Source organism: Balaenoptera acutorostrata, chromosome 3, assembly GCF_949987535.1.
Source record: "Balaenoptera acutorostrata chromosome 3, mBalAcu1.1, whole genome shotgun sequence".
Lineage (NCBI taxonomy): Eukaryota > Metazoa > Chordata > Mammalia > Artiodactyla > Balaenopteridae > Balaenoptera > Balaenoptera acutorostrata.
Genome location: NC_080066.1, coordinates 114,607,660 through 114,633,476, shown reverse-complemented (window position 1 = coordinate 114,633,476; position 25,817 = coordinate 114,607,660). Strand labels below are relative to the sequence as shown.

Here is a 25,817-nt window from a genome sequence, read left to right as displayed (position 1 = left end):
AATCTGAGATGACTGCCAGCTTTCAATTTTCGTTGGAGGTACTATTCTCTGAAAGAAGCAATAAGATATTCAGAAGGAAGAAGTAATTTGCAGGTATATGATAGACATGGTATTAGATAGCATGAGCTTGGCTTCTGAGGTGTGGAGCAAGATCTAGGTTGGAGAAAGCAACACACAGGTGGTACTGGAGACCATGGGCATGGAGAGAACCTAGGAACAGTGTGTAGGGGCATATCCGCTGTGTATTCTACAGATTGAGGCCCCACAGTGCAAGGTACTCAATTTTATTCACCCCAGTCCCTCATTCTGTGTCTGTCTCAGTGGTTCTCGACACCGGCTGTGTCCCTAAATTAAACTGTGAAATATACACCAAATTCAGAGAAGGGAAATCTGCTTCAAACTCCATCAGGGCAACAAAGATAAAAAGCCAACAGCTGAGGGGCACTAGGAACATACTCATGTTGATCTTGAAAAAAAAAAAAAAAAGTACTTGCTGCCCCTTGTGACAAGCTTGCAAAATCTGGTATAACCAGAAAATAGGATGTGCTAATAGGAAGCACTCCTGGGAGAGGCATGTTCTAGTTGTAAAATGCGGGAATTAAGTTGGACAATTTCTCATGCCTTTCTTACTGTTACTATCTGTGGTTCTTGCATATAGAGCCTCCTTCAAAGCCAGAGATGTTCAGATGATTCACCTGTTCTCTTTTAGTTACACAGGGAACTGATCTTTGGTGACTTCCACATACCTTCCCAATGTCTTCTACTCCTCTCACCATATCTATCCTTCAAGACCCAGCTTCAATGCTCCTCTCCCAGCAAATGATCCCAACCTAGTGCTACCTTTCCAACACACTTGCTTAATTTTTCCATCTTTAGCAGTCAGGGGTCTCAGGGGCAATTGTAAACCTATTGGAGTCCCTTCCTTTTTCTTTCCATAATACGTTGTAATGAGATTCCTCTGGTTAGAGTGCTGTGGGAACTATTATTTATAAGTACATAATTATAAATACATATTATAAATATGTATAAATACAAATTATACATAGATAAGTACATATTATTTACAAGTTGTTGTGTGACAATATTATAAACTAGAAGCTTGTTTGTGTTTATCTGAACACACATTCATAGCATAAATTCCCCTACATAAACTTTCTAAGACGTCAGAGAAGTGCATTAACTAAAATTATTGGGCCAGTTAGAGGAGAATTATCTCTAACACAACATAAGAATCATCTGTCAAGGCAGAAGGCCCAGAGTCTCACAGGGAAGAGGGGTGCAGGAGTCTAGGGTGACTATCACAGGTCCCAGGAAGGAGGACAGGCGGCCTTAACCATTGTGGGTGGGGGGTGAGTAGGAGGTTGAAGCTTCATAATGACCAAGATGCCTGAAGGTAGGAGGAGAAAATAGGGTGGTAGCATTTGATCCCAAAAGGCCAGAGCTATCTACATACAAAGAGCTGCTGAGGCCTCACCCCTCCCCTCCCATAATAGTAATAATAACAACAATAACAACCACAAGAGCTAACATTTATTGAATGCTTACTACATGCCAGGTACTATTCTGAGCTCTTTACACATTTTAACACATTTAATGGTCCAAAAAAAAAAAACACAACTCTATGTGGAAGATACACTTTTAACCCTATTTTGCAAGGGAGGAAACTGGGGCAAGAGAGGTCAAGTCACTTGCTCAAGATAACATAGGTGATAATACACAGAACCTCATCTACCTGAAAGATGGAAAGCACCTGGGCCTCAGCATACAGGCAGCACCTTTCCTGGGTAAAGTTGCTTATTCATCATGCAAATCTCAGGCCAATCATCTTTATAGAATGAGATCAAGAGCCTCAGACATGATCTGACATCATGAGTGACCCGGACACAGAACTCACACTCTTGGAATGATCTGCCCTCATATTGTCAGAACAGAGCACAAACAGCAGTGCTGACAGTTAATTTTAAGACATCACAACGGCAAATCTGCCAAGATGAATGTTTCCAATCTGCTCCATTTAGCTGACCTTACTTGCTATAAATTCGGGCTAATCCATATCTAATTCTTACTGGGTTACTCACTTGTTTGCTGTTCACCACTGTCCCTGGTCTCTTGGCATCTAACAAACACTAGCCAGGCCCCAAATTCCTCTAGGATGTCTGGTTCTTCTCACATTACACTGCTGGGAATGCAGCATGAATAGCTGCATACCTCCAGGCTCACTAACGCCATAGCCTCTCACTCACTTACCATCACGGTCTTCTAAGGGAGATTCACCCAGAATTCCATGGAACAGAAAGAAATTCCATGTTGAAGTGATATATTCCAGTGAATATTTTGCAGAGAACTGGCTGCATCTCTTAGTTATGCCTCTTAGTCTCTTATAAAATTTCAGAACTGAGAGGTATCTTAAGAGGTCAGCCAATTCAATTTCTTTACTAATGTTTATTTTTCGAAACTGAGGCTTGGGAGTTAAGTTTCCAAGGTCACAATGCTACATAGGGGCAGAATTAAGATTCTTATTCTAGTTCTTTCTATTATTGTTGATGCTATTCCCTGAATTCATAGGAAAAGTCACAATAATGATAAGACTAGTATTTATGTAGCCTTTAGAGTTTACAATGAACTGTTGCTCTTTGTAATTTCATACAATAATCTGTGCAATGGCATAACAAACATAATTAATATCCTATTTTAAAGACTAGGAGATTTAAACAGTAAACTTCCAGCGACTTATTCAAGTTTTCATAATTAAACCGTAGGGGGCTGTGAATTGAGCCCAAAGTTCCTGCTTTTAAGTCTTGTACCCTTAAGTAAATTACTAACTTCTCTATGTATAATATCTCTGTCCTCATTGGTAAAATGAGGATATAATAAAAGTGTCTTCATCAAAGAAGGATTTTTTTTTCTTGAGAATTAAATGTGTTAAATGAATAAAACTCTTAGCATCTTGCCTGACATGTTATAAGTAGGCAATAAATGTCAAGGTTTTGTTTGTTTTTTTAATTGTTACCTTTCTAAAACATCCTAAGGCTAATACAGAGTCATTACTTTAGGCTTAAGGATAAAGAAGAATTCACTAATATCCTAATAATAATTTTAGTTGAATTTAAAAATGCAACACTGAGTTTATTCCCCTTTTGATTTTCATCATCATAGACATATTTGCTGTCAAATGCAGTTAGGAAATTTCATCATCTTGACACAACAAAATGTAATTTAATCATAGCTTTTTCACACCAAGAAAATAACAAAGAACTATTTTCATCTTAATGTTTAAAACTGCAAACAAAAAACTGCACCTTCCGTATACATTTCAGAAGGTAAAAACGAGATGCACTGACTGGATGCAGCCTCACGGTGGTGCTAAATCACCATTGATAAAGGCTCAAGACCCAGCTAAGGCTCTGCAGAAACCAAACTGACGCAGGATCGAAACATTCCTACTGGGTTAACCAGGAAGGTATTTGCTTTGGATCCCTATGGTTCTTCTCCAGCAACCCTGAGCAATGACCTTGACATACTGTCCCGACAAATCCATTAGTAATGTTAACTCAGTTTTTCTCCTGGCATTGCAACAAATAAATTATACACAAATATATACAATATTACCCTTAAAAAGAACTGTGTAGCTTTATTTTTTAATGTTATTAATTGAGAATTCTCAGCTTGGATTTGGCCACAGCATTTGCATATAAGATAACATTTACCTTTGCCCCGTTCATCAACTGTGTATCTTAATTTCTTATGTCCCTTGGAACCATTTATTAAAGTCCTTACATCTCCCTGCCCCCAAACCTCAGCTTGAAATCTCAACTCTTTTGACCCCCTTCCTCCACTATCTCATTTTTTAAAAGCCACAAAATTGTATTGATTTGTCTTTTATAACACCTCCCACCTCTGTTTCTTTATTTTCCTTAGTTGGCTTCCAAAACCACAGTTCAGACCCTTTTAGCAATAACCTTCAAAATTAGCCTTAGAGCATTAGCTACCAACCTTGACTGTACATCAGAAACGCATGAAGGAGCTTTAAAAAATACCTATCCCTCAAGAGTCTGATTTAACAGCTCTGGGTGGAGGCTGAAGTTGGAACTTTTTTTCAAAGCACCCCCGTGATTATAATGTGCAGTCACAATCAAGAACCACTTCGCTACAGGTGTATCCAGCACACCATGGCCAGATTAACCTTAAACTACCAACCATCTGAGCCAAAAATTTTAAGTAATGTCTCCTCTTCAGAAAGATTGCAAAATAGTGACTTGAAGGCGAAACCTATCCTATGGATGTGTTTTATTTGGCCCGTTTTTAAATTGTTCAGACCAAACATTAACAAATCGGGAGATGTCACATCAAACTCAGATTTGCTACTTCTTTTTAAAAATTGCAAGATCTTGCCACACAGGGCCCACACTCCCGTGCAACAATCACTTGGAACTGAGCAGTTGGCCGCCCTCTAGACATGGCACTTACCCTCCGTTACTCAGTCTCTTTCACTCCCCACTTCCACCCGGCTGTATGACTCATTTATATTACCTGTCTGCCCCTCTTAGAGTCATTTTAGTTTGTAACTCCTGGTCTAAAGGAAAAAGTTCAATCTGAATGATACATTCACTCACTCACTTATTCATTTATTCATGCATTCATTAGACAGGTATTTATTTTGTGTCTGTGCTATGTAAACACTTGGAATTCAAAGTTCATATTTTGGTCCTTTCTTTCTAACTTTATATTCCCCTTCCCTTCAACTAACTCTATTCTAACCAGCAATTGGTTTAAGAGAACATCTCCCTCCTAAAGTTCATAGCCTAGAGGCAAATTTCCCAAACTCCTTTGCAGTTAGGTGATGCCATATGACAAAGTCTGGACCAATGGGATGTGAACAGAAGAAATATGTACAACTTCCAAGTCCTGTCTGTGAGAAGAAAGCTGGGTGCTCTCCACGTTCCCCTTCTGGTGAGATGGAACACAGATACAGCATTGGTGCACCATAGTACAAGAGCAACAGGGAGAAAGCACTTGAATCCCTAGATGGCCTCTATCTTCCCTGGATTGTCTGCCTACCTCTTGTTATGTGAGAGAGAAAAAGTCTTCTATCTTATTGTATTTGAGGATCTCTTTGTTTACAGCAGTTTAGCCTACACCCTTTACTATTTCCCAAATATACCTTAAATATTCTTGCCCTCAACCTTAGCTTATACCAAAGCTCCTGTCACTAACATTCTGCTTTCTCATCTCTCCTAAATTCTACTCATCATTCAAGGTTCAGCTCAAGTTGTCCACCTTCTGTGATGCTTGGTCTAGGTACACTTGTTATCTTCCTTCCTCTGCTCTCCCACTGTATAACTTTCCACTTGAGACTTACCAAATATTATCCTATTTAATAAACAGAGCCTAGAATTATGTTGTCCTATCTCTTTCAAATTCTAAGTGCAGAATTTAAAACAAAATTTTAGATTGTGCATAGCATAAAGAATAATATTCAGAGTTCCTACAGCATTCTGCTACTAACACCGCTTGTTGAATCATAATCTGTACTATCAATTCATGTTCAAGTTGTGATCTTTTAGGACTCTTGAATCTTCCAATTTTAATTACAAAGCTGAGCCTTCCCAACTCTTTAAAAATGTGGCTTCTTCCTTGATATTTAAACTGAATTGTTTATTCTTGCATCTAAACAGTTCCTCAACCCTCTGGATACATATTTCTAAGACTAAGAAATGTACTGAGAAGATCAAGGGTTCAAGCTTGAATGGTGATGAAGAGCCAACTCATAGTCCTCTCATATTTGGAATCTGAGAATCTCTAGGACAACATTAGAGGAAGAAAGTAGAAGATACTCTTGGGGAAGGAAATTAAAAGGGAAAATAGGTGCCAGAGAGTGAAAACTATATATTCCAGAGGAATAGTAAAGAAAAAGAATAGGAGAGAAGATACAAGGAAGAGAGAGAATTCAGATATAGGAGGAAGACTAGCAACTGTGAGGGAAAAGGTTAGCATAAGGGAAAGGCACATACAAAACGAAATGCCAGTGAAGAACAGTGGAATCCAGTAACCTTAAAATGCTTCCTATCTGATAGGATGCTCTTAAGAGATCATTATAAACACCAAAGTGCAGACTACCACTCCACCAACTCTAGGAAAACTGCTATGCGGTTGGTATAAAAGAAACATCAAAGGCAGGTGAGAATTAAATTTACAGCAGCTCTTGATTATAAGTTACTCTGGGGACAAATAAAGAAAAATACAGCTGTGTTTCAAATCAAGTAAAGAATGGCAGACAGGACTTTTTAAAAAGAGTGACTCCCAAGTGTTTTTCTAAAGACAAATCTTGTCTCTTGAAGTTGTGTCCTACCACGCAAAAAAGCCAGGGGTGAGATCTTTAAAGCATGAGAGGTAATCACACTGAGATAAAATAAGAAATAACTCAAAGACTTAAACCTAAGACTTAAACTATAAAACTCCTAAAAGAAAACATAAAATAAAAGCCTCATGACGTGGGTCCCGGCAATGATTTCTTGGCTATGACACCAAAAGCACAGCCGACAAAAGCAAAAATAGACAAATGGGGCCACATCATCCCTTAAAAATTCTGTGCATCAAAGGGCCCAATCAACAGAGTGAAAAGGAATGGGAGAAAATGTTTGCAAATCAAATATATAATAAGAGGTTAGGATCCAGAATATAAAGAACTCCTACAACTCAACAACAACAAAATCAAATAACCCGATTTAAAATGTGGACAACATACTTGAATAGACATTCTTCCAAAGAGGATATACAAATGGCCAAAAAGCATATGTAAAGATGTTCAACATCACTAATCGTCAGAGAAACGCAAATCAAAATCATAATGAGATAATTCAAAAGAGTGATGCACCACAATGTTCACTGCAGCTCTATTTACAATAGCCAGGACATGGAAGCAACCTAAGTGTCCATCGACAGATGAATGGATAAAGAACATGTGGCACATATATACAATGGAATATGACTCAGTCATAAAAAGAAACGAAATGGAGGTATTTGTAGTGAGGTGGATGGACCTAGAGACTGTCATACAGAGTGAAGTAAGTCAGAAAGAGAAAAACAAATACCATATGCTAACACATATAGATGGAATCTAAAAAAAAAAGTGGTTCTGAAGAACCTAGGGGCAGGACAGGAATAAAGACGCAGATGTAGAGAATGGACTTGAGGACACGGGGAGGGGAAAGGGTAAGCTGGGATGAAGTGAGAGAGTAGCATTGACATATGTACACTACCAAATCCAATGTAAAATAGATAGCTAGTGGGAAGCAGCCGCATAGCACAAGGAGATCAGCTCCGTGCTCTGTGACCCCCTAGAGGGGTGAGATAGGGAGGGTGGGAGGGAGACGCAAGAGGGAGGAGATAAGGGGATATATGTATACGTATAGCTGATTCACTTTGTTATACAGCAGAAACTAACACACCATTGTAAAGCAATTATACTCCAATAAAGGTGTTAAAAAAAAATCATAATGAGATACTACCTCACACCCATTAGGATGGTTACTATCTTAAAAACAAACAAACAAACAAACAAAACCCAGAAGATAACAATTGTTGATGAGGATATGGAGAAACTGAAACTCCTGTGCACTGTTGTTGGGATTGTAAAATGGAGCAACCATGATGGAAAATGGTATGGTGATTTCTCAAAAAATTAAAAGTACAACTACCATATGGTCCAGCAGCAATCCTATCCAATTTCTGGGTATATACCCACAGAATTGAAAGCAGGGTCTTGAAGAGGTATTTGCACACCTATGTTCATAACAGCATTATTCACAATAGCCAAGAAGTGGAAGCAAGCCAAATATCCCTCCACAGATGAATGGGTAAACAAAATGTGGTATATACATACAGTGGAATTACTCACCCTTAAAAAGGAAGGAAATCCTGTCATATGCTACAACATGGATGAATCTTGAGGACATTATGCTAAGTAAAACAAACTAGTCACAAAAAGACAAATACTATATGATTCCAATTATATGAGGCATCTAAAGTAGTCAAATTCATAGAAACAAAAAGTAGAATGGTGCCTGCCAGGGGCTCGAGGAGAGGGGAAAAGGGCAGTTGTTTAATTGGTATGGAGTTTCAGATTTGCAAGATGAAAAAGTTCTGGAGATCTGTTTCACAACAATATGAATTCACTTACTACTGAACTGTACACTTAAAAATGGTTAGGAAGGCAAATTTTATGTTATGTTTTTTTACCACAATGGAAGAAGAAGGAAAAGAGAACACAGGACAACATGATATTTCTTTAATGACTGCCATCATCAGTGTGGTATCATTGATGTGTCAACATATGGTCGAAATGAGGGTGCAAGGTAGGATGGATCCTATCTGGACCATTTTACCCCTTGGAAAAAGAAATGCAGAAATCAGTGCCAAGTTAATCCAAGGACCAAACCTCTTCTATATTCCCATTCACCTGGTATTACTGACCACATCCCAGCTCTACCTCTAGGCAGCAGCAAGGGTGACTGCCTTTGTGCTGCTACCACAGACTAGACTGCAATTTTACGTAGCCTAGTTACAAAGATCAAGCACTCAGACAAATATTTGCTGCACTGAATCTGAAATAATTTACGTGCAAGGACATTCTTAGCTGGCACCAAAGAAGTTTTTAAAATTGGGTTATAGATGTCTCTGAGATAAAATGCTAACAAACAGCTGAGTCATTGAACTACAGCTGGGACAGCATAATCTAGCATTTGAAGACATTTATATCTCTGGGGAGAAAAGGAATCAGCCATGTCATGCATCCATTAACTTGGTACCAATGAGTCCAACCTAATGGAGTCATGTCTTCCAGGACGAGTTCTAAGGTCCTCATTGACTCTTTAAAACAAATCTAAAGGTTGAAGGTTATTTTTTTTTCTTTATCCTTATTCTTCTTCATCTCCATTTTGCAAAGAATGAAGCTAGTGTTCATCATACTAAACATCTCTTCTCCCTTCACTTACTTAATACCCAAGAATCCTGTTCCTTCCTGGTCCCCAACTAGGCCTCTTCCTTACTCCTGCCTCGTAACTGGGCTAAAACTTGAAAGTCAGTTGTCCTCCTCTTCTCTTCTCCATCTATCCTCAGTCTCTCAGGGAATTCTTCTATTCCCAAGACTTTATCTAGTGGGAAGAGCAAAGCTGATAGGGCTTGAAGTATGGCTCTATGACTTATTAGCTGTGCAGCTTAGGAGAGGTGATTTCATCTCTCTGAACTCCTCTCCTCCACTCTAAAATGGGGAATCATTCATTCTTTCATTCAACAACCTTTATTGAGCACCTACTACGTAGCAGGCAATATTCTAGGTACATGAGATTCACTAGCAAGCTAAACAGATAAAAATGTCTGCCTTCACAGATCTCCCAGTCTAGCAGGGGGAGACAAAAATTAATAATAATACACATGCTAAATAAGAGAATTATATAAAATTACAGAATATGGTGAGAGCTGTAGAAGAAAAGAAAAAGAAGTCAGGTCACACCTTTTAAAAGGTGGTCAGGGTAACCTTCCCTAAGAAGTTATTATTTGACCAAATCTCAGAAGAGGTGGAGGAATTAGAAAAAAAATGCAACTGACAGAGAATGTGCAGCCAGAGGGAGCTGACAAAGGTCTGAAAGGCAGGGGGGTACCCAGCTTGTTCCAGGAACGGCAAAGGGCCCAGTGGGAATGGAGTGAAGTGAGCATGGGGAAGAGCAGTTGGAAATGAGTCAGAGAGGAAATCAGGGGACCAGTCCATGTAGGACCTCTGAATGCCATGGGAGCTGTTGCAGAGTTTTGAACAGAGGGGTGACATGATCTGATTTATGTTTTTGGTGTTTTTTTGGCTGTGTTGGGTCTTAGTTGTGGCGCACGGGCTCCAGAATGTGTGGGCTCTGTAGTTTGCAGCACGCGGGCTCTCTAATCGAAGCACGTGGGCTCAGTAGTTGTGGCACGCGGGCTTAGCTGCCCTGCGGCATGTGGGATCTTAGTCGCCCCCCACCCCGCCAGCCGAACAGAGATCGAACCTGCATTCCCTGCGTTGGAAGGTGGATTCTTAACCACTGGACCACCAGGGAAATCCCTGATTTATGTTTTAAAAGGATCGCGCTGGCTGCTTTGTTGGGAATAGACTGTAAGGGGAGCAGAATGGAAGCAGGGAAACCAGTTAGGAGGCTACCTCAGTAACCCAGGCAGGAGGTGATGGTGGCTAGGACCAGAGGGGGAGTACTGGAGAGGAAGAGAAGTGGTCAATGTAAGATAATAAAACCTACCTTGTAGGGTTGTTTTGAGAATCTTATGAGAGCACTACTTCAGATAAAGTGCCAAGTATTTGCTTGATACAAGGAAGATGTTAAATAATACCCTCTCTTATTATATTTTCCTGGTTGAATACGTTTTATGGGTCACTATATGGAGGAGGTCAAAGCTAGAATGTGATACCCAAGGTCAACTGACATGGGGATTTGTAGTCACCCCTGCCTGACGTATTGAAAGGAAGTTGGGCTGAGGAAGGGGCTTAATCCCCTTTTAGGTTTCACTTCATATCCCAACTCTAAGACAGTATTTCCAACGGCCTACATTTCCTCTTAAAAGTTTCATCGTATCCTCAATATCAGTGCGTGTATTTTTAAAAATTACCTGCCTCACCTCCACTTCAAGCCAGCTACCCATCCAAATGTTTCCTTCTATTAAAACTACACCAGTCCCTAGAGACTGAAAACTTAGCTTCATCTTTGTAGAACTATGGAATAAAAGGATGCTTCCATTGGAAGTCGGTAGAATAGCCATCATCTGCTTAAAACATCTCTATTTACAAAAAAGAAACGAGGCCCAGAATGGAGCAGGATTAGCTGTGGGCCACTCCTGGCTTTAATGACTGAGCAAGGGCTGGAACCAGCTTCCTGGATCCCGTTCACTTTTTCAACAGCGCCCCCCATTCGCCCATCCCCCATCACAGCAGCGCCTAACACTGGCTGCCACAGGCATCTCTGCACTGGTCACCGCCATGGCTGCCATGACCGTCTTTCCTGTTATTGCCAATTAGGCCTTCCAGAAAGGCTACTGGAGGCCATGGCACACACTGCTTTAAGTGTGCCGGCTCTGGGTTCAAATTCTGGCTCTGCACGCACTAGCTGTGAGGCCTTGAGCAAGTTTCCTAATCACAACCTGCCTTAGCATCTTCATCTGAAAAGCTCTTACCTCCCAGGACTTAGGTAGAATAAGGCATGTAAAGCCCTTAGCACAGAACCAGCACAAAATAAGAGCCCAAGGAGCATGAGTTATTGTTAGTTGTATAACTATTCTCAGTCCCTTTCAGAGAAGTTACCATGGATGCCTGGTAAACAAATCCTAATTGCCTTGGTCTGGCCATCAGGGCCTTGCAGCTACCAGGTCTATTAAAGGTATGGAAACTTTTATTGCTCTCTGCTCACTGACCTTCCAGTCAAGACAGCTGTGGACCCCAATACCATGCTCATTCCCATACCCACCTCTGCGCTTTGGTTTTTGCTCCTTCTACCTGAAATGCCCACCTTCCTTCTCTCTAAATCCTGGCACATCCTTCAAAGCCCCAATGAAGGTTTATTATTTCACAAGAACTTCCCAGGCAAATCCTAGCTCTACTGATATTATTTCTTCTCGACAATACTACAGTATTTACATGTAGTACATACTAGTCACTTCCTAATGGAGAGGCATGGGAGCATTTAATCGTATGGGTTCTAGAGTTAATCGTATGGGTTCTAGAGTTAATAGTATGGGTTCTAGAGTTAATAGTATGGGTTCTAGAGCAGACTGCCTGGTCTCTCTCAGCCTCAGTCTCTGCTACGTAAAATGGGGTTAATATTAGGGTTGTTGTGAGAATTGGACACATAAATACTTAGAAAACAATTATTAATATATGTTACGATTATTATATATTGCTGTTAGCTTTAGCCTCTTTGTTTTATGTACCTTCATTTTCTTCCTCCAGGTCATTCTGTCCATATGCACTATACTTTTATCCAGTATCTTAAATCACAGCTTACATTAAGGAGCTGAATTCTGAGAATGTTGATGTCTGTCCTTAAAGATTTCATCACATAACCATTTGTTTTAAAAGTACAGATTTACCCAAAATATATCAACTCCCCAATCTCAGAGCCCACAGATGGTACAGAGCATAGGTAGCATGGTTATTAGCCAGAGGAGGAAGACTGAAGAAAAAAATTCCTGAAAAATTAGAAATATCTGCTCTTTTTCTACAAGAAGTTAATATTGGAGATGTGAGGGCTATTCTGGGGTTAGAACCAACAAATCAAAAAAGCACTGAGGGTAGCTGGAACTTCCCATTCATGTATTCCTGAGGTACTGGCGTGTGCACAGCCACTGTTCTACCTTATTTTGTATTCCGTTCAAGGGGGTCCACCACTCATCAGGAGCCATGTTAGGCTTGAGCAATACCAACAGAGAGATCTATACCAGCAGGGACACATCAAGCTAATGCACAGACAAGGGCAGTTCCTAGTGATGCCACTGTTACAACTCAGTGATCATGATGTGTTTTTTCTTTTCTTTCTTTAGGGAATCGGTTACGTTTATCAAAAATAGCAACACATTTTATAATGGGGTGGGGAAGAGTTCACCTTTTCCCAGCAATACTTCCAAAAATCAGGTAAGAAATCATTCTGATTAAGAAGACCACCCTTACCTCTATTTTTTCCCATATGGCTTCATAGTTGTCTTGATGTTGAATATCTTGCATCAGTTTCTGAATTAAAGCAGACTTTGTAGTGGAATGGCTCTCATTTTTCTCAGAGGATGAAGCTCTCTCTGACTTCTCATCAATAGATTTTTTCATGCCAGAGAGAGGCACGCACAACTCCTCGTCGGAAGGAAGGTCACTAAGGGGGCCAGATTCAATGCTCTCCCCAAGCGAAGAGGCTATATCACTGGATGAGCTTGGAGACACCCTGCCTAGCCTTGTATGCTTCTTCTTGACATGGTATGTTGGATAGATCTCAGAATCTGAATTCATTTCAGACAGTTCCCAGTCATCAATATTCTGAATGGTTTCTCCCCTGGGTTTCTGAGGCAGAAGCTTTGTTAGGTTTTCCAACTTCAAAGCTAATACTTCTGTCTGCTTAAGGTGAGAGGGCAGTGCTAGATACTCATCAGAGCCATACCAGGCCTCCACAACCTGACCGTTCCTGGTGACGTGACTTGGGGAGGAGGTGTAGCTTTTTTTGCTTTTGTGTTCTGAAAGAAGGGGTACCGGAGACACGACGTTATCTGAGCCAGCAGAGGACTCACTGCTTTGACTAAAAGGTGGTGAACTGGATGTTTCTGACTGTACTGGCAGTTTGGCATTCCAACTACTCTGGTTATATGGCTCAAGTGAGGATGTGGAAGCAGAATCTGTTTCTGGCCCCTCTATGGCCTTGGAAGTACTAGAAGGAATTCCACGCGGCACTACTGAGCTCCTAGTGTTTTTGGCTTGCTTGCCTGAACTGGGTTCCCGTTTAGGTGTCTGGCATGAAGGCACCTCTTCTATGGTCTTGTGAGGCTTTTCAAGTCGAAGTTTCTCTTTATGGCCATCATTAAGCCTCCCCAGGCTGGAGGAGATCTCCTTAATGTGACTTCTGACTGTGTTTTCAAGATTCCCATCCCCCACCTTGTGCAAACACTCATATGAGTGGCTGGCAGCAGCAGGTGTGCTGGGGTAAGAAGACTGTAACAGCAGGCAGAGTTTAGATCTGTCACGAGGGTCCACCAGGGAAGGGGAGCTCCTGCTCAACTCAGGCTTGAGATCAACCATCTGCTTCTTTCCACTAGTGCCTTTCAGATAATTCTGAAAAGTCTCCTCTTTAAGGAAAAGCCCTCTTTTTGGCAACGTGGGCTGTGTGGGAGAGTCCTCGTTATAATTAAAGCAATCTCTGATGGATCGCTTGGGGGTTGCATTTTCACAAGGAAGAGGCTGTTGATTCTTTGCCCCAAGTTGGGAAGAGGAATCAGATTCTTGCTTCACAGTCTCCAAAGAGGGTTGTCCAGCATTTGTCAGAGCTTCCCCTGAAGATGACAGCCCCTGCGTTAAGCCTGGTTGCTCCTCCACTGTGGCCGCATTGTTTTCCTCACATCCACCTCTGTCATCTGCTGAAAGGGACACTTGAGACGCCTCCTCACTAACTGCTTCGCTGCCGTTGGAAGGGACTGCGTCAGGAGCCACCGTAAGTAACCCAACACTTCGGATAAGCTCAGGGAACTCCTTTTCCATTTCACTGTAGCTCCAAGAGTCAAATGGTTTGGTTTTGACCTGGCTAGAGGTCATATCACCCAGGCCACTGAGCAAATCCTCACTTGGACTGTAGTCAGACAGTTCGAAAGCAGTAATGCCACAATCCAGAGACAAGTAATTCTGAGAACATTTGATAGTTAACTGTCCTGAGTCATCCACTTCTGTTAGAGCATCAAGCCGGTCCTGAAACAGACAACGGAAATGGTTTCAGTAAATGCAACATTATATTCAACTGCTGCTCACATGAAATCTCAGCAGAGGCCACTATAAAGGTCAAAAATGCATCAATCTCAATTGCTTCTGGTTTGAGATACAGAAAGGCATATTCATTAATTACCATATTGCTTTATATAGTATCCTGTTCTTAAATATTTAAGGACTTTTCTTTAATCTGGAGAACAGAGCCTTGATAGAAATGGTCAAGGCCAAGCCAAAAATAACCATTCTTACCCTAACTTTCTATTTTAAAATGGTGTATATTTCATTTAGTAAGCATTTCTTAAGTGATGCCTTAAGTAATAACATTTCTGAAAACAAAATAATATGAGAGTAAAATCTCCATGGATGTCTCTTTTGCTTATCACTCCATCACCTACCACAGTGGTGAGCTCATAGTAGATGCTTAGTAAATATTTTAAAGTAGAATAATTAATTATAGTAAGTCTGTTGTGTTAAATATATATTCACAAATCACAAGAAGATGAACTACTGAATTTGCATACATAACAAAAATAGTTCAAGGCCAACTTCTGTTTGTCCCCACCTTTTAAAGGTAAACACAGGAAATCCTGGAGAAAATTAATGAGTCAAAAGTGTATCATCTTAGCCCCCATCCCCGCCCTCTGTATGCACTGTCCCCTACCCTCCACCCCCACCCCCATTTCCATTTGTGTGTGCTAGATGCCAAGTGCCCACCTTCCTTCAAGGTAGGCTGATTTGAAATTCCCCTATGCTAAAAAATAGTATTATAAGTAAGTGTTTTTAATTTTTTAATCTTTAGTTGTATAATTCAGGTTCTTTTCTCATTACTAATGCAGTTGCTGATACCACACAACAAATGGGGAGACTTTTACTTGATGATTTGTTCGGGGCAGAAGGGCCCCTGGAATCCTACATGCCTACCAGGCTGAAGGGTAGCTGGTCTAATCTAGCCCCTTAGGAGATGAAGGAAGAAAACTGAAAAGTGAAGGGTGGCTATATCCCCAGATCTCTGCTCTCCTGGAGGAGGAATGGGATGAGCAGGACCCTGCATCATTTCAACCAGGTTATCCCAAGATTTGGCCTTTCTAGGACCTTACATCAAGTTTTGGGGGTCATTTGTTTGTTTTGCTTTGTTCTCTCCCTTCAGACCTTTACCTTGCCTTTACCTCCTACTCCCTTCACTCTTATTCCACAACATCCAGATAAATAATAATGACGGGGCTTCCCTGGTGGCACAGTGGTTGAGAATCTGCCTGCCAATGCAGGGGACACGGGTTCGAGCCCTGGTCTGGGTAGATCCCACATGCCGTGGAGCAACTGGGCCCGTGAGCCACAACTACTGAGCCTGCGCGTCTGGAGCCTGTGCTCCACAACAAGAGAGGCTGCAATAATGAGAGGCCCGCGCACCGCGATTAAGAGTGGCCCCCACTTGCCACAACTAGAGAAAGCCCTCGCACAGAAACGAAGACCCAACACAGCCATAAATAAATATAAATAAATAAATTTTTAAAAAATCAGATATTACTTCTAAAAAAATTAAAAAATAATGATGAAAAACCTCATTTTACCTTTCTAGGCCTCAATGTCCTCATCTTATAAATGGGGGTGGCTGATTACCACTACTACTTTTTCATTTAATCCTCAAAACAATTTTCTTCTGGGGTCTGTACGATTGTCCCTGTTTTACGTAAGTGGAGCCTGAGCCAAAAGAAGGTGCGTAACTAGCGCACAGCCTCGGGACTAAGGCTGAGCTAAGCCTTAAACAAAGGCTGTCTGACCCATAATTTGACCCCTGTGCCGTAATTTTCTCTGATTCACTGGATGTTATTTTAAATGGACATACCCCCTCCGCCAGTTTGTCCTGCACATTGCCACCAGAGTAACCTTTACAAATTTCAAGTCTTGATGCTATTACTTCTCTGCTTAAAATCCTTTATTAGCTTCCTGCTGCTAGGTTAAAACCCAAACCCTTTAAGAACAGGTATGAAGAGGTCTCTCTCAAGCCACTCTCCCCTCCCTGGCTGCAGCCGGCCACGGTATCATCCTTTCAGTTTTTGAATGTGTTCCTCCTGCCCCAGAGCCTTTGCACATGCTATTTCCTCTGCCAAGAAAGCTTCCCACCTGTAAAACCCTTAACGAGTTAATTTTTACTCACCCTCAGACCTCAGATCAAGCTTCACTTCTGCAAGATTCCAAACACCCACCTAAGTCAGAATCTTTTCTTATAAGCGCTCATAAAACTATGTTGTTTTTCCTTTAAATATTTATCTCAAGCTTTAAATACATATTATTGTGATTCTTTGATTAATCTGTTTATCCCACTAGTTTGTAAGCACCACAAGAGTATAAATCACATAGAAAATGGCTGACTTTCCAGGATACCTGCAACACTTAGCATAGTGAGCTACACAGAATTCAAAGATACATCTGTTGAATGAATGAATGAATGAAGACATTTTGGAATGTTATCTCTATGCCTTCATGAAGTTTATTCCTCTGATTATATAGTTTTCATTGATTCCAGTGATTAAAAGCCCAAACCTCAGAGTTAAATTCTAGCTCAAGCACTAATTATTCATGTGATCAGGAACCAGTAGCTTGATATCACTAAGCCTCATTTCCCTCATCTGTAAAAATGAAACAATAAGCCATGCCATAGAGCTGTTGTGAGGCTTAAAGAAGACAGAATATGTAAGACACAAGTCTGGCACATGGATAGGTACTCAATGAATGCTTACTCTTATTACTTATTATATATATTTTTACTAATCAAATATATCAAGGGGGGAAGTTTCATCTAAATGAGAGGTGTCCCTATGCTAAATTATACTGCACAAAGTAAGAAACCAGTATTAACTGCCAATATCAACAAAAATGGTCTAACTGGAATTGTTTGGCTTTTATGCTTCATATCTGGAATAGGATCTTTAAAGAAAAAAGTCAGAAGCCCAAAACACCAAGGAATGAGCCAGTCAAACAGAAGTGACAGTTCATGCAATTTTCAAGAGAATAATAGAGGAAATTCCAATTTAAAAGCAGGTTGTATTTACTAAAAGTTTTTTTATTTGGTTGTTCAATGTTCAGAACTTACTCCTTTACAAAAATAGTACTATAAATAGCGATTAAGTTCCAAAGCTATCCCATAAGTTAGTATTTAAATTATTAACTAGTTGAAATTTACATTATTTTTAATCATTTTTTTCACAAAGTTACAGCACTGCACCTACTTAAGTGAGGTCAAAGAGGCATTAAGGAAAAATGTTCCTATGATGAATAGAAAAAAAGAGATGTGCGAGTTCAGGTAAAAATTAGACCCATGAAAATGTCAGCTACCCGCTTCTGGACAGGCAAGGAATACCATAACCGTGGGAAAGTATTTGATCCCAATTATGGTGGTCACAGAACGTTAAGACAAGGGGATACTGTCTTGTTCAAAAATAACAGGTACTCAATAAATGATGTTAGCTGAACATATGGCATGAGACATCTAGATAATAGGGTATGGCTGCCTTTTCCTAATTAAGTCTTCCCCTGAAGATCCCTTCCCTAGCCAGTCCTTTGTTTGGAAAAGAAAATACCATACTCAAAACACTTAATGCTCCAAAGGGAGCCCTCTCCCATCCTGTTCCCAATCAGGCCAACTACTGCTGTGCATGGCTGATTGTCATTCAGGGGTAACTAGTTTTAATTCATACTGCATTTTTTAATGTGAAAAAAAAAAAATCCCTTCCCAAAAAACAAAACAAAAAACAGCACATAGCATATGCATTTCATATCCTAAAGACCAAGTGGCAAGCATCTACCCATATATTTTAACACAGTTGGCTATTATTTAAGAGCATTCCTCAAAAGTATTTTTCTACATTTCACAGTGCAGAGGCAATTTTAAAAAAATAAAGTTCTCTGAAGTTTCTCAGAGCAGATAAATAATGAGTTTCATTTCTTAAAATATTGGTTAGTAATACTAATATTTTAGTCCCACTGCTTTCTACTGGACCACCTTCCCAGATTGTTTCCTAATGCACGTAAGTAGTAAAGTCTCAGGTGGATATGGAGGTGGGGGAAGAGTGCATGTTGTTTTTACTGGCCTTTTTATTTTAGAAATACCACATTTTATTTTGTAGTGCTTTTAGCTGTGTCATGGCAGCCTAGCAATGTCCAAACTCAAACAGACCCCCATTTAATATGTTATGAAGCAGTTTCTCAGATGAAGGTTATGTTTTATGGAGATGGCAACTTATTCACTTTACTGGTGAGCAATTTATTCACTTTACTGCTGGCTTCAATATTGTCTCAGACATCAAGGAAACCCTTTTTCCTCCCTAATTTGAAACAAGAAATTTTGCTTTGTTCCTTACCCATAAATAAGTTAAATGAAGTTCTAATTCCAAATGCCTTCTTAGATCTTTCTTTGTTTAACAGTGAATTCTGTCATCAGCTGAACATGAGATTTGATACTCATAATTTAGAGATTTGAAGATCTCCCTACTGCAATGCCCCCAAGGTTTATATTAGTGTCCATTGCCATTTCAGAGTTGACTTTGTGCCCTGATTTAGTGACCTTACTCAGAAGAGTTGAAAACAGAATTTCACTGTTTTAATTATGGTTATGGCAAAAAATTTTGTATGCCTCTCTCTTCCCTTCCTCCCCTAATTTCACTACATGGTGTTTGCTATGCTTCAATTACTAACATATAAATTCATGGACCTCTTACAAGAAGGCTACAGCCCCCCAGAGTCCTCAGACCACAGGGTCGAGACCCTTGCTCAGATTCCTTTCAGCTCTCCCACGTTGGTGCTCTGATTCTGACTGCATTCCAGAGACCAGCAGTGGACTCAGAGGAACAAGCAATGATAGGGAAATGCGAAGCAAGGCAAAGTTTAGTTTCTGATGGGAAAAGGGAAAATAGACTAAGTCTTTCAATATATTTATACTATAGTAATAATTCTTGACAATTTCCATTTTCTATGGGCTGAAATTATGAGTCAAATAACTAATCTCCATGATCAATCCCAGTCAACCAACCTACAGTGATATCTCCCTCTTCCACACTTAAAGCACTTATTACCTGCATTATTTACTTCAGTTCAACTCACTGACTTTTATATACAGCGATACGAACTAGGTGCTGTGGGAGATACAGAAGTGATTATAATCTGGTGCCAACAATCACGAAGTTCAAATCTAGCACACACTTTGTCGTAATATAAATTGCCCTGTGATAAGTGCTCGTGGAAGAACACACAAAGTGCAATGATGTGAGTGCTCTGGAAGGACCAATGTGTTCCCACTGAGAGGGTGAGTATCATTTAGGTAAAGTGCTTACCACACCATCTGGCATATGGTAAGTTCTTAATCAATGTTCGCTATTGTGTTACTACTATTAACAGTTATCACTATCTGTGTGACTACCTCTCTCAGCCTCAGTCTTCTTATCTGTAAGATGGATACAATAATATCATCTGTAAAATAAGGATAATAGCACTTGCCCTGCCAACCTCCCAGAACTGTTTGAGGATCTAACAAAATTATGACGGTGATTCCTAACATTTAATAACATGTGTTATTCATCTTTGAATGCCTAGTGCCTTATAAAGAGTAAGAAATCAATAAATATTTAGGGGAGGTAGAAAGGAAAGTAGGAAGGAAGGGAAGAAGGAAATAATTATTATTATTTTTACCAAAGAGATCAGTTAAGAGCTGGTTTTGCTTGTTTTATTTAATTATTCTTAGGTTTATGCCCTTAAGCATTCGCTTAGCCTCTCTTAAATTCAGTTTTTCCATCTATAAAATGGAACTATTTTTTTAAATTGACGAATAGCTGATTTACAATATTGTGTTATTTTCAGGTGTACAGCAAAGTGATTCGATTACATATATATTTTTTCAGTTTCTTTTCCATTACAGATTATTACAAGATACTGAATATACTTCCCTGTGCTATACAGTAAATCCTTGTTTTATCTAATTTATATACAGTGGTTTGTATCTGTTAATCCCATACTCCTAATTCATCCCTCCTCCCTCCCTTTCCCCTTTGGTAACCATAAGTTTGTTTTCTATGTCTCTGAGTCTGTTTTTGTTTTGTGAATAAATTCACTTATATTATTTTTCATATTCCACATTTAAGTGATAATCATATAGTATTTGTCCTTCTCTGTCTGACTTACTTCACTTAGTATGATAATCTCTAGGTCCATCCATGTTGCTGCAAATGGCAATCTTTCATTCTTTATTATGGATGAGTAATATTGAAATGGAACTACTTTTAATACCCATTACCCTCCTTACTAAATGAAACAATAAATATAAATTGCTTATCACAGTATCTGAAATATAGAAAATTTCAGTATAACACATTTTTTACACAATGTGGAGCTTTGCCCTAAAGTATTTTTTATTTGTTTGTTCAGCTGGTTTTGTTTCAGTAAGGCATTTGCCAATTTGTTTACAAGATATGGTCTGCTCCATATTTAAATAAAGGAATAAAACTCACTTTGTTTTTGTAAGGACAGAAAGAGAACTTGCCACTTTCTTGACTTTCAAACCTATTCTTTAATGGGCTATGAAACTCAACTGACTTCCAAAAAGAGAAAAATGAATTTATCTTCACTGGAAGGACATTTACTATTCTAGATTATCAGTATGTTTTACGCCATCTCCCTCTTCATTCTACAAATCTTTCACAGCTGAATTTATTCTGATAAAGCTGAGAATTTTATCCTAATTCTCTTCCTATTTTCCACAGTTCCAGTGTGCTGACAGAAACAAATAAAACTAACAAATAGGATCAGGAATCCATTGTTTCAGGAAAGATGGTAATGGAGACAGTGCTTCAATTCACAGAGAAATGTCCACAAAGCAGGTGGTTGAGAATCCACTGTTCCTTTACCCCTCATACAACGCATTCTTGCATCTCTACAACAGGACTAAAGACTGACTTCAAACATGAAAATGCACTAAATTGCTTTCAATCGAATCTGTAAATAATTGTTGAGCTCACATTGTGAGACCCATGATGGGTACTACTTAATATAAACTCACAACATAGCTGTGAAAATAGTGGCCAGTAACAATTAGTTAGTCTCAATGGCCTTTCATCTTTCTTGGGCTACCACTTTGTGAATAATACAAGTTCAAACAAACACATGATGAACATATTCCACAAAACAACAATAACAGCAATAACAATAAACCCTAGAGCACTTTCATATCCCCAGCTCTAATCAGAGCTGTGATCAGTAAATGTCTATTGAATGAATAAATAAATATGTAATATGAGTTGGTTTGACTCAATGATTTCTAGTGCCCCCTCTAAGTGGTTGAAAGTGGGCAGATCTGATAACTGATCAATACTGGATTTTGGACAGAGCCAGGAGAACACATGGGTAGAAACAAAAACAGAATGTACAGATTGGAGATACCGGGTAGATATCTAAAGTACTGTCTCTTCAGAGTTTAGACAAACCTTCCCCATCTCTGATCTCCCACCTTATTAGCATACACCTCCTCCTAAACACCAGATTTAGGGCAGAGTTGACTAGTTTGGGATTCTTTGTAGTTTCCCATAACCACAAGGGTCCCAATCAGGGACCTTCTAGGGATCCCACTTGGGATGGATGGCATCTGAGGACTATCTCACACACCTACATATTCATTCTACAATTTTAAAAGGAACTCTACCAAAGTCTGTATCACCTCCCTCATTGCCACAATCTTAGAAAAAGCTAAATGAAAACAAAGACTGTGACCTAAAGTTAGAAGTGAGCCCAGTAGATTTTCATTCCCAGAAACTTCCAGGGCCTGCAGGGAATTTGCCACAGCAAGAGCATCATTATTACAAAAACAATAATCAACAAATATAAATCATTTATGAGAAGAAGCCCAGATTCGTTTTGTGTTGTTGATAATGTTGGAGCCACTGAAACATTAATAACTTAATGAGATGCAATACTCTTTATAAGGCCTTTTAATCCACACTTATATAAATGCCTTCTAAACTTGCATAATACATATTTTCCACAAAACCAACAGTAGAGCACTAAACTGGGTTTCAAGAGCCAAGGGACTATATACATACACACACACTCTATGTATCTATACATGGTATCTATCTATCTATCTATCTACCTACCTACTTACCTATCCATCCATCCATCTATCCATCCATCTATTTATCTATCCATCCATCCATCCACACACACGTATATATAGCCCCTACTTAGCTAGCACAATGACTCTCCCCCTCTCTCTCTTTCTCTCTCGCTCTGACATATATGTCAGTTTTATTTGGGAATAGGAGAGTTCACTTGGATTTAACTTTACAGTGTTCGTTCTTAAGCTATGCATCAAGATTAACAGCAACAAACTCTTTAAACTATGCTTACTATGAGTACAAAAAAATCTAAGTATACTGGTTGTGCAAAATTCTAAAGTCCATATGACTCACTGCAACCAGAATGATTTTTCTAAACCATGAACTGAATCGCATCAATTCCCTGAACAAACTCTTCTGTTATCCTCAAAATAAAGTCCACTTCTCTTAATATGACTTTTTAATACGGCTTTTCATCTTCATGATCTGACCTCTGCTTACATATTAGTTCAAATCCTGCTTCCTGGTCCCTTGAACTTTTTCCTCTCTGAGGCTGTCATCCTCTCTCTTACCTCTGGATCTTTGATCATGCCATTCCTTCTGTCTAGAACAGTTTCTACCTCTGTTCATCAGTCTAATCCTGCTTCTCCTTCAGGTCTCAGGTTAGACTCACTTCTCCTGTAAAGGCTTCCCTGTCTGAATTAGGTGCCCCTTCTCTGTCCTCCAGTGGCATCATGTAGACCATTGTATCTGCATGTAGATCACGCAGATCACAGTCTGGTCTTAATGTCTGTCCACTTGCCTCCACTCGCCACTAGTCTCAGCTCTTTGAAGGCAAAGGCCATGTTTTGATCACTATTACACTCTTAGCACCTAGTGCCTGGCCCATATAAGCACTCAATGAATATTTATCAAATAATTGAATGAGGAACAGGAAGCCAGGTTAGCACCAACAGTTACGGGTGGTACCTGTGCAAACTACCGGGTGTGAATGAACTCTGGTTTTTAGCTTCATTCACATTAGAAGTGCCCTAGTCTCTAGTCACTATACCTAGATTCAACACCCAGCTTAGGACCTGCTTATTTACCTATAAAGAATTCCTATCCCACACCTCTGAACTGAAAACATTCTCAAATAATCACACCTGACAATGCACTATTTGGCTTCAAGGAAAACACCCACCTCCTTTGTCTCTTCGGAGAAAGCTTGCAGAATGTCCGTCTGTCTGGTGTAGTTGCCATTGGCGTCCTGCAGACCTTGCAGAATGCGCTCCCGCAGAACCAGCACTGAGACGCGGAGCTGGTGCCAGAGGAGCTGCACCGCGTGGATGTCCACAATCACGTTGACGGAGTAGGACAGCAGCTTCAGGGAGAACTCCGTTTCAAGGAGGGCATGGATTTGCTCAACATGATCAGAAATATCTTCACAAATGTCCTGCAATAAAGAGAAGCAAATATACGGTGACTCCTTTGCCTTCCTTAACCTGGGAAGGGGATGGTAGAAAGGTCACTCCTTCACCTGACACCAATGATCAGAGCCAACAGGTCAGGTGAGCACATGTTGGATACCTGGCCTTTGTTGCAGTTCAGATAGAGTCACAGGCCATATTCCTGGGCACTGGGCCTTCAGTGCACACAGGTAAGTTGATCTCTTTCTAAGCCACGAAAATCCTACTATTTTTCAGATACTCACATTGAAAGTTCATCCAAGGTGAGAGGTTATCTCACAAATCCGCTCTCTGTTCTCTTTATTTACTGTTAGTTTGGGATTTAGGTAAGGGAGCCAAGAGCTCTTCTCTTTGCTACTGGTGAGCTCCACCGAACACATAATATCTCAGGATAGAAGCATCCTCCAGACACGCAGCATGAAGAAAAATGGGCTAGAATGTGTGCTGCACTGGAACTCCTAGCCATTCTCAGTGAGCCATGGGATCTTCAAGGTAAGGGATAATTGTCCCTTTCCCACGGGACACAATTTAATATTTAAATTCTTAATGGATATCCACGCTTTGCAAACAAAATCACTCTTAAGAAGGAAAACCAGAGAAACCCCGAGACTGAACAAAAACAAAATACAGTTTGGTTTTGTTTTTAAGACTCAGGCATTTAAAATAAAACCATTACTGTATCAAAGTTTCAATGCCCTCCTCACATACTATTAGGTAGGCAGATTTTACCTGATGTGTCACTTGTCCTTCCAAGTTCCCACATTTTCATTGTGCTGTCAGAGGCCAGCAGCATGAAATGGGCGGCAGCACTGGTAATACTTACTTGAGCAACTGGAGTCCATTAAGCATCAAAATGATGTAGATGTCAGCAAAAAGTGCTCAGTTACTCACTTTTAGTTATGTATCAGTGATTTCTTTTAAGTGCGGCTTTTATTTATGATTTTCGTTAAAGCTAAAATTTTAAGACAGCCTTTGAGTTCTGAGCCCTATCTTGAGTATCAAAACAGTCATTCTATGCTGGGAATATAACCTTCTGATTTCATACAATTCAATTACTTGTTTTCAAAGAAAAACTAAAATGTAACCTGTATTTGACAATGTGTAATAATGAGCCAAAAAAACTATTGAATAATGATGGAAAGTTGTGCTGAATTCTGAACAAAAATTATTGTACAATTCCAATACATGCTCCAATATTAGTTCTTGAAATCCACGACCTAACTGGTAATAAATTGGTGATAATAACTTGAAACAGATTAAAAGTTTAAACTAAATAGACTTTGGAGTTCTGATTAGGTAAATTTCTTAGAAAAAAATATGGCCCATGGGCTTATGCGGTCCAATAGAGACTTGGGGCAAAAATTATAATACCCTATTAACCAGTACATAAGAACCAATCACAGCCAGATTAGCTAGTCTCTGCTGGCCTTCAGCAGAAAAAAGCAGGCCTCTAACTACCATCAGATATTCTATGTAGCCTGGGGTCTTAGCTGATGCTTGTTTGGACATCTACTCCACTTACCCCACACATTTTATTCCTGATACCTCAACCACCACCCCAAAGCAAATGCCCTGCATGCTTTGTCCTATTAGGATGCTCATTTCTATGTAGTACTGTGTTGCCTTGGAAAATGCCCTTCCTCCCACTGCTGACCTCTTCCAAATTCTCAGTGCTCTCCTGGCTAATATCCCCAATCCCTTGTAAAAACGTGCCTTAACCTCTTCACGAATGCCACCTCTACCTCCTGTTCTTACCCAAACTTGACTTTGCCCAAGGCTTCTGCTTCCTCC

The 25,817-nt window shown here is 39.9% G+C and overlaps 1 protein-coding gene across 8 annotated transcripts in view; it reads right to left on the bottom strand.

The window, feature by feature from the left end:
• The window catches only part of AKAP6 (A-kinase anchoring protein 6), a 583,878-nt gene that overhangs the window by 246,813 nt on the left and 311,248 nt on the right, over positions 1–25,817 (bottom strand). For all 8 annotated transcript variants that reach the window (XM_057542788.1, XM_007180694.3, XM_007180696.3 and 5 more), the window contains 2 exons: positions 23,762–24,013; positions 12,698–14,464 (listed from right to left, as the gene is read on the bottom strand). In XM_057542788.1, the coding sequence (XP_057398771.1) occupies positions 12,698–14,464; positions 23,762–24,013 (2,019 nt within the window). The remainder of the gene's footprint in view (positions 1–12,697; positions 14,465–23,761; positions 24,014–25,817) is intronic.